We start from the raw sequence: 10569 nt of genomic DNA, 5'->3' as shown, positions 1-10569 counted from the left end.
TCACATGTGGAGACATGAGCCAGCTTCCTGCTGAGGAAGTGATGCTGAACCTTGGGTTTGTAACATACACTGTCACATGTTTCAGAACAGCTCCCTGCAAACCCACATTTTCTTACCACTGTATATATTGCACTGTAATACTGACATTACACAAGTATTGGGCAAAGGTTTGGGGCAAAGTGTTTTAACGTAATCCAAATCAGCACTGAGTGTCATGTCTCTTTAATGTTACTGTCACCTCTGACTATTTAAAAAAAAAAAAAAGCCTCTCAGTTGACGCTGACGTTAATTTTCGCGCGCGGTCCATGTTTCGTTCAGGCTCTTCTGCTGGCACTGGATTCTGCTATAGCTGGTTGGGTTTGACAGAAAATATCAAAACAAAACTACTCCGCTGCTGGAAATGATCTCCACTCGTATTTGGAAGTTAAAACGCTATGGGCGTTTCATCCCTGGCTCCAAGGAAACAGGTGTAACACCGTGGAAGGTAACTGACCTTCATTTACGTATTACTAAAAAACCTTGCCCTAGCTAGCCAAACTTTCCTAAGCTAGCCTAGCTGTATTAGCTTTCTGCCTGACAATAACTTTAGTCAGTGCAGCGTATTGGCCAAATACACACACGAATAAAAAAACGTACTTAATATATTGTTCATTAGGATTTTTATTTAGAACCCACCTCCTAGTTAAGGAAACGTGTCTAATTTTGTGACTCATAAAGAGTAGCTTTCCCTTAGCACCATAACTGTTGATGAAACCCCAGAGTGGTGTTAATTATCTCTAATAACAACCATTTACTACGAACATTTTAAGTTATCTGCCAGCCTTAGTTAAGCTATAATATAATACCTACAAAATTGTGAAAAAGCCCCCCCCCCCCCCCCCCCCCTTCTTTATTTTTTTTTGGGGGTATTGTTAATTTTTAATATTTGCGGGACATGTTTCAGATAGTCTGACAAACTTTAGTATTAGACAAAGGTAACCAGAGTAAATAGGAAATGCAGTTTTTAAATAATGATTTAATTTTTATGCTGAATTCAATTTCACTAGCCAGGTCTGATTACTGTCTGATTACTGTCAGACTTGCTGAATAAAAAAAAAAATAGACTTAAATAGAACCTGTCTGAAAAAGTGAAGCAGGCTGAAAGATCTTAAAAAGCCACACATCATGCCACAATCTAAAGATACTCCAGAGTAAATGAGAAACAAAATCATTGACATCCATAAGTCTGAAAAGTATTAAAAAGCTTTTTCTTTTTTTTTTTTTTCTTTTTTGCCTGTCCCGTTTGGCTCTTTTGCCATCAGAATTATTGTCTAAAGGCAAAGAAAGATGCCCAACGGATTTACTTTACCAAATTGACCATCCCAGCCTTGCCATAATGGTCCATTTGATTCACCTTTTATTGTTTATTTTATTTTCACTTACTGAATACGGGACAGACTTGACTGGGGGAAAGAAGGGGAGAAAGAAAGAGGGAAAGAGAAACAGCTGAGAAGAGGGACGGGGGAGAAGGGCAAAAAACATAAACCAACAGAACGGGCAGAAAAAAAGAGAAAAAAAAATGCATATATCAATCACCTGGTTCACCTGCTGAGAAAGAAAAAAGAAAACAAGCAGAAGAGAACAAGAGTAATAGAATAAACAACATCACAATGATATATGGGAATATGACAGTAAATACGAAATATTAAACATTATTGTGCAGCACATAAGATCAACAGAACACAGTGTGCTTTGAGGTAGGAGCCAAAAAGGGTGTAGTTTGTGGGTGTGATCACCCGTGTGTACACCTGTGAGCATGGACGCGCTTGTTTTTTTAAAAGGGTCCTTCATGTAATGATCTGCTAGAGGGTGTGGGGGGCCACAGCCCCGTCCTCCAGGGCATGAAGCAGGTATGGAGGAGATCAAAACTCCAGACATCCAGAGGCCCTCAGAACACAAGAGACCAAGGAAGACCAACAGAGGGGCAGCCGCGCCACTGTCCCAGAAAGAGCTGAGGAGAGTCCCAGATGAGGGCTCACTCAGCAGCCGCGGAGCAGAAGCCAGGGGGAGTTGCAGTGACTGAGTGACCGAGCCCCAGGCCGAGAGGCCGGGGGCACCCCACCTCCGAAGTGGCCCAAGCGAGCCCCAGGCTCCAGGCCCCGATAAGCGGCCGCCAAGGAGTGAGCCGGTGTGTACCTGGACGCCCATCCCCAGACACAAAGAACCACCAACGCACCGATGTCTGAGGGAGTCCGCCACTGGCAGGGGAAGTGGTGGTGGGGGGAGATAGGCCTCCAAACCTTGGAGGGCCTGAGATGTCCCCAGAGAGGTGGCATCTGATACCCAACCTGACATATAGACACAGACATACAGGCACACACAGATACAAACATCTATTCCCACCCTCATGCTCTCATATGCACTTACTCCACACTCAACCAACGTGGAGACAGACATAAAGAGACACTGTACACACAATCACACTCCCCAAGCGTACTCTACGAACCGGGTCTAGGTACCCTTGCCCCTGGAGGGGGAACTGCACCCAGACCCAGGTGGTGTTTTCTAAGGTTGTGGTACTCTAGCAAACCACAGTGAGAGTCATTATCCACAATTGTTGGGCTACCAAAATGACTCCAAGAGTGCACTGAAGACTCATCCAGGTCAGAAAAGAACCCATAAGAACATCTAAAGAACTGCAGGCTTCACTTACCGTAGTTAAGCTTCCAAGGTGGAAAAAAAAATCACTGCGGACCATAAAGACCATAAAGGCTCGTCTAGTTGATGGAACTATGAATTCTGTTTTCTACCAGAAACCCCTCGGTCCATCAGTTTGTGCCCTGAAGCTCAAGGGCACTTGGGTTATGCAGCAGGACAATGGTCCGAAACACACCAGCAAGTTTACCACTGAATGACTTTGGAGTGGGCTTGTCAGAATCCAGATTTAGATTTGATTCAGATGCATAAATGCGTAAAAAATGACATTGGAGGGTTTTTCCTGATTTATAAAATTACTATTTAAAAAGTATGTCTTGCATTTTCTCTGGTTATGTTTTTCTAATATTAAAATGTCTTTGAATACCTGAAACATGTCAGTGTGACAAACACTAAGTAAATAAATATCTGGAGGTGGGAAAAAATACTTTTTAACAGCATTGTATATACTAACATGAATTTATGGATAAATATATTTTTATTGTTTTGTATGAATATAAATGAGATTACATATTTGAAAAAGCAACTTTGAAAAGTTTTTATATACTGCTTTGATTTAGGGCTCTGTACATATTTTACATAGTCGACCATCAAAGATCTTTTTTGAACTAGGGAAAAAAATGATTTACAGTATTTGGCTTTCCACTTTATAGCAGATGGAATATGTGCTGACTGGGAGCACCTTTGTTTGATGGTTTACTTAGTTCTTCCCTAATTTAAATTCAGTTTTGATATTCATATAATTGTGTGGTATAAAAACTTAGTCACATGTCCTTCAAGACATAAAATCAGATCTATGGGAACAGATTAAAAATAGAACAATAACTTAACTCAAAGTTCCTTTCCTTAATTTCTATGAGTTGCAGCATAAAACAACATTAAAACTACCTTCATTATGCTATCTAGTAGCAGGAGGTACTTTGGGTTACGTCTTGCAGTGCTGAGGCACAGAGACACTACAACTGCACCATATCTTACATTAATTTTCTTTTTGCTCTAATGTTGTCTCTGTAGGAATATAGACATATTAGCCGCAACATTAAAATCAGTGTTTCTGCAAGGAAACAAGGGGTGCTGCAATTCATGGATGTTACTTGACAGGAACCACCTACCGAAAGACCAAGCAACCCCTCTTGGCAATAGACCCTCCTGTTTGCAGCCTGGCAGTGCCTATTGCCACACTCCAAAAGCTGCTGAAGAAGAACTCAAGGAGCATAACTAATAGCCCAAGGCATTGACCCAGACTCCAGACTCTCCAGATTCCCAATCAAATAGAGCATGTACTTGGGCTGTTTATGCTTTCAGTATTAAACATGAAAATAAAGTAACAAACAGCTGATGGTAGAAAAAGCCAATTTATTTAGATAATTACTGCATTTTTAAAAATAATTCTATTCAAAGTATAAAAGTATTTCACTGGTTGTACCTACTGGTTGTATAATTATCTTTTTGTTTCTGTTTCTGTTTCTGCATTTGTTTTTGTTTTTTCATGTTTGAAAAACTCCATTCCTTGTGCTGTTTTCTTTCATTAACTGCACCAGACTCTAGATGGCAAGCTAGACCTGTGTATTTCTTAATGACACCAATGAATGAAACCAAAGTACATCTATATCATAGGGCAGCTCAGAGACATTGAGTCAAAGCATGTTATTTAAACTGAGCTAAGTCGCATTTACATTGATCACACAAGATTGCAATTGCAAATTGTAAAATTCAGTGAAAAGGCAAGTTGTGAACATTGAATTACAAGAGTTTATCTGACTAACTTTATAATAATAATAATAAGCTATTCCAGATATTCATGAGCCATATTGGGTAGTGCATCTCTTTTAAGAACATTTTTAATTTTCATGAAATTGTATCAGGTACACATACCTTTGGGCTGTTGAACCAAGACTTAAAATGTAGCAGAAACAAAAAAACATTACTGTCATTGTTATATTAATAAGCTACATTATTTATCTTAATCAGTAAAAAATAACAATGTTATTGATTTTAAAAAAGCATCCTTTAGAAATGCATATATCTAGTTACTTCTAGGAAAAGCAATGACTAATTCAATATTTTTCTCTTCATCAGGTACTTGAGGCAAAGGACAACAAACCTGAAATTGTCCTCACAATTGTGGAATCTGGACACTTGCTGGTCTTGCAGGGACAAGAAAGCTTGGTAAGTAGAGTAGGTTACTGTTTTTTTCTCTCATAGATTTCTCTGTGTGAACACAACATACAACAAAGATTACACATTAGTTTTTAGATCCCGGTACACCATATATTTTGTGGTTGTGATTCATAATTGGTTGAAATAAAATAATTAAAAAATCAGATATGTCTAATAAAAAAAAAGGTTTGAATTTTGACTTCCTTTAAATTTTTTCCCCTAAAGAATTAAGACTTTGGTTGTGTTCAAATAGTGTTTTATCTGGAAGATTTCTTATCACAGATTAAAATATACTAAATGAGAGAAAATGTAATCTGCTTGTGTTGTTTATTGTGTTGTTTGCATGTTTAAATATGCTAGTTCTCGTTTAGCAACTAATGTTTATTGTGGTGTACCTTTTTATCAAATTATGTTAATCAAAAAATTATTACACTTACAGTTGTTGAAATTATAGTTGTTTGTATTAGATCACAGCTTATTTATTTGTTGTTTGTCCTACCCCCAAATTATTGCAAGGATGCAAGCATGTTCAACTTGTTAACACAAATGTCTAATCAGCTAATTGCATGGTAGCAACTCATCACATTTAGGCCTGTGATGGTCAATCAATAGTTAATGGTCTATTAACCTGCTGAAGTTCAAGCCATACATCAGAATGGGGACGAAAGCAGATTTAAGTTACTTTGGTGTTAGATGGGTTGGACTTAGTATTTAAGAAACTGCTGCTAGGATTTTCTAATATGACCATCTCTAAGGCTTGCAGAAAATGGTGTGAAAAGAGGAAGTATCCAGTTAGTGGCAGTTCTCTGGGCATAAATGCCAACCAAAGTGTGCTCCAAAGTGTCTCTGAATACACAACACATAAACCTTGAAGTAGATAGCAGCAGCAGAAGACCACACTAGTTGCCACTCCCATCAGCTTAGAACAGGAAACTGAGGCTACAGTCCACACAAACTCACCAAAATTGGACATTAGAAGATCGAAAAAATGTTTCCTAGTCTGATGACTCTTGAATTCTTCCACAATATTTAGATGGGAGGGTCATAATTTGGCATAAAACAACATGAAAACATGGATCTATCTTCTGGGTCAATAAACATTTAACATATTTTCAGGCGAGAATGTAGCTGTGTAAACTTCAAATATTTGCTCAATTTATCAAGACACCACATATTTTCAAAAGCGCTCCGACATTTTCGGAGACGTCTGTTACCCACCAGCTCGATAGCTAGCCGGGGTTCAAGGCTCACTAGAGCCGGTAAGAACACTGGACTCCCGGCAAATCGTTTTCAAACCCACCGCCGTCTTTTGCTACTCAGGTTAATAATCGTCAAGCAGACAACTGATTATCAGAAGTGTGAGATGCTCGAGAATATACTCCGGTGTCCTGTTATATTTTAGATAGCAAGGAGCAGATGGCTGAGTTTATTAAACTCCACCGAAACAGTCTGCAGATTTCATTAAAATTTAATAAACTATCATCTTGTCTTCATTTTTAGTTAGCACATACCTTAAACACTTAAAGCTGTAAGCTAATGGTAGTTATATAAGAGCAGATGCTGCTGGTGCAATAAGCGTTACGTTTTACTTCCAATGGATGCATGATCTGATTAGTCGACTAATTGCAAAAATAATCGGTGACTAGTCGACTATCAAAATAATGGTTTGTGGCAGCCCTACAGTGTACCTACATATATTCTCTGGTGGCTGCTTCCAGCATGACGATGTTTGCAACGGTTAGATAGTCTCAAACTGGTTTCTTGAAGATGACATTGAGTTTACTGTACTCAAATGGAGTCCATAATCACAAGATCTAAATCTAATAGAGGAATTTTGGGATGTGGTTGAACAGTAGATTAACAGCATGGATGTCCAGCTGACAAATATGCAGACTCTGTGTGATGCTATTGTGCCAGTATGGAACAAAATCCATGATTTTTCAACCAAATATGGACCAATATGCACTTTTTACACCTTAATGAATATAATAGGCCATGAAAAAAGGGTCCAATTCCAGTACTGGCAAGCTGTAATGAAGTGGTTGGTTAGCATATGTACATATTTCTACATACATTTCCATATATGTATAATACTTTGTTTTGATAATTTTCTTTAGTTAAAATGGACAAGGATGAAAATGTTTACATAACATAGTCGATGTAGTATAAATGTCATTCTAAATAAACTTTAAGCATAATAATAAGAGAAAATGTGTGGAATTTCCTCTGCAGATTTTTTTGAGATCTGAGAAAGTATTCTGTTTTCCAGACAAAAGGGTTCAATGAAGGCCATATGAAATATTCTGTTGAAGAGCTTGACATTTCTGCCCAAATGTGAGGGGATTTGACTGACTTGTTTTGGATGCATGAAGCCAAATATCACTCTGAGCTTCTAAATGCAAGTTCAAAATTACCTTAATAATGTTTCTATACTATTACTACTATTCTAAAAAGAACTAAAGGCTTTTTATCATTTTAAGAAAAAGTATTTTCTTCAGTTTCTTCAAGTTTTCCTTTAATATAACAGAGTGCAGTTTTTTTAAAACTTGATGCTTTTTCATGGACATTTGAGGATGATAGTTCTCCTATTGCTTGCCATGTGTGATTTTACATAATGCAGAATGATGACATTATAGGACTACAGAGCGCTTGCTCCATAATATAGTGCAGTTGTTCTAAGTCAACCTTAATTGACTAACCTACATTGTTTTGTTTTTTTTTAAGTCAAAGCAAATGTATGTTTACAGGGTTTTTAAGTAATACCAGGCTAATGTTTCCTTATAGCGTGTTTATCTGCTTTTGTGAAAAATCTTAACAAGAGCCTCAGAGCGGAAGCTTTAGGGTTATTGAGCAAATAGAGACCCCTGCAGACAGTTTTTGGTAGCAATTTTTTTTAACAGGTTTATTAAACTGTAATGCTCTTTTTGTGTACTTTGGGTTTTCTAAATAATTCAAGCATTTGGCTACAAAATAAGAGTATTTCAAATTGTATTCGTGTATATTTTTCTTTATATATTAACATGTCAGAATGATCGAACTGTTTTATGCCTCTGCTTTGTTCTCTTATCTTTTCTCAGGATACAATTCCTTTGCTGTGTGGCTCAGATTCTATTAAAGTACACCAGAAATCTGATAATCTGATGATTCGATTTATTGTGAAGGTGAGTGGTGAGATGCATTTCAATCCCACAGAATTTATCTCAACGTCCATGGCAATATCTTAAACCCCTAACAAGCTCAAGACCATTACATTCACAACATCATAACAAATTGAAGGGGAATACTTACAAAGCAACAGATTTTAATGATTAGGTGTTTTTTTTGTTTCTTGTTTTTTTTTTGCCTGTGACGGCTGCCTTGTTCTTTTGTTGCTTGAAGATTACATTTAAGTGTCTAAATACCCGAGCTCGTTTTCCACAGATTGTGTTTTTCTTGGCGCAGTTTTGACTGACAGATACAGACTGAGTTTGTGGATTTCTGCAGGGTGAGAGCCGCATGATAAGGATGCAGTTTGATGGATGCAGCATGGCAGAGGCTATAAATGAGTGCTCAAGTGCTGTGGAAAAACTGATGGAGTACATACCTGTCACCACTCAGGATTACGCCCCACTACAGCCTAATCAGCCCCCTGCTGCCGTACCTGCACCAGCAGTACAGGTCGCCCAGCTTCTATTTCATTTAATACAATTTCAACATCAAAAACAGAACTAGTTTATGTCCATGCATTTAAAATATTTTACCAAGATGTCCACAACATAGAGATAATATGTGACTTTACTTTTTTCTGGGATAGTCTTTTATGGAACTGGAAAAGGAGCATCCTTTATTGTGTAAATTTAAAAAGTATATCAACATAATGTAAATTGCCATAATTAAAGTTGTCACCTAGACATTACTCTGTGCATTTAAATAGTGGTGTCACAAGGGTGTAGTCAGCTCCATCTATATAAAAACCCCAGATTGCACTCACTAGATGGTGCTATTGACAATACTGTCTTATTCTTAGAGGTCACACTGCAACTACAGTATGTGAGAAAGACTATGAAATATATATCAATCATTAGCCAATAACAGTAAAAGATAAGGTTTAGAATACAGCAACAGATTCATATATTATAATACAGGAAAGGATTTTAAATAGTTTATGAATTTAACAGTTTGAAATGCACGACCCTTAAGCCCTGATAAAAGTACTTCTTGATAATGCCTTTAATATTGAAATTGCTGATTAAGAAAAGAAACCAGCATTTATAAAACACAAAAACAAAAAACATGCTCTGAAAACCTTTCAGCAGTTGTAAGTTAAACTCTATAAACATACTGAACTATTGTAAGGGTGAGACTATTTCTTTAACAATCATACTCATTGTCCTTCATAGCAGTAAGCCAGTCATCGTTTCTTTCTTTATTTTTAAACTTGAAATCGTTCATAACATATGATTAACTGCAAACCAAATTCTTCTGCTTCTGGTCTTCAGAGCATTTAACATGAAGGACTGGGAAAGGAACGGACTCCACTATGGGGTTGAATTTGACCTTTAGAAAACAGACAGAATGAAGGAGCTGAGATGAAAGGATTTGAGGGGTGGAAAACTTTCAATTAGTAATAAGGCCATTGATTGGTCTCTTAACCCTCTGGTGTCAAGCTGTGCATATCAAATCTTCTTTTCTTTTGTGTTTCATCATGTGCCAGCAGACTTGTCAGGAAAAAGCTGTGGGAGTTAAACCTGAGGTTGTCCGAGGAACTGTGTCCATCAAACGTCTTACCCAGGTATTGATTGTGACATAAGAGGCAGTAAAGCTAACTGCTATTAAAATGAAGCTTCAACTATGCAACATGTTAGTTGTAATTTTGCAGTAGGCTTAATTTGGAAATGCAAAATGATTGTTGAGTGGCTTTTCTTTTAAATTATAAAGGCTGGCACAGGGTTCGCAATCAGTTCTTTTTTTCCAATTTTACTTAAATATTTTCTGGACCTCCCACAGCACTGCTTGGGAGACACTGCTGTGACTCTACCTCGAGTATATCAACACAGTTCTTTTGGACAAGGTGACTTAGAGCATTTCCTGCGTGTTTGTCTGCTGGATCCCACCTTTTATGGATTTGTAGAGAAGGTGGAAGGGGAGCTGAGGAAACTGGTTGAAGAGTAAAGAATCTTAACAAGAGCTCAAGGCAGAAAGGTCAAGTTTGCGTGTGTGTGTGTGTGCATGTTTGTGTTTTTTTTTCTTTTTCTTTTACTTGTTCGTGTAGGCAGTGCCTGTTGGTGGAGGAGTGTTTTGTTGCTTTGGTGCCAGTGTTCTTTGAAATTATATTACACATTAGTTGTTATGTTACATGGGCCAAAGAGGATGCTTTGAATATCATTACATTTGTTGATTAAAGAATTTGCAAAACAAACATTCATTTTTACATTTTTTATTTAAAAAAAAGAAGAAAAAAAAACTATTGGTCTCACTTATATGTTTGATCGTGGCTATGTACTCTGGTCCCTCGTTCCCACCTTAATGCAGGTCCATTTCCACTGCACCACACATGGATACATTGTATTGAAAGAGGAGTCATGCAGCTACAGCAGTGAATTTTGCTATGCCAGCTTCCAAGTGATCCCACAATATTAAAGCTTCACTGAGTAAAACAAACTGCCCTCCATATATCTATTTAAGAATACATATTGCATAGGATTATAGCCATGCTATACAGTTAAAGAGAGGAAC

The 10569-nt window shown here is 37.5% G+C and overlaps 1 protein-coding gene across 1 annotated transcript; it reads left to right on the top strand.

Moving 5' to 3' along the window:
- Positions 1–278: 278 nt before the first annotated feature.
- Positions 279–10252, top strand: rec114 (REC114 meiotic recombination protein). The gene is made up of 6 exons (XM_026173175.2): positions 279–484; positions 4774–4863; positions 7932–8015; positions 8338–8511; positions 9551–9625; positions 9841–10252. The coding sequence occupies exons 1-6, from the start codon at positions 401–403 to the stop codon at positions 10003–10005; spliced, it is 672 nt and encodes a 223-aa protein (XP_026028960.1). The 5' UTR covers positions 279–400; the 3' UTR covers positions 10006–10252.
- Positions 10253–10569: the final 317 nt, after the last annotated feature.

This window comes from Astatotilapia calliptera, chromosome 1 (assembly GCF_964374335.1).
Source record: "Astatotilapia calliptera chromosome 1, fAstCal68.1, whole genome shotgun sequence".
Lineage (NCBI taxonomy): Eukaryota > Metazoa > Chordata > Actinopteri > Cichliformes > Cichlidae > Astatotilapia > Astatotilapia calliptera.
Note: the sequence above shows the minus strand (reverse complement) of the source record. Positions and strands in the feature narration are given on the sequence as shown.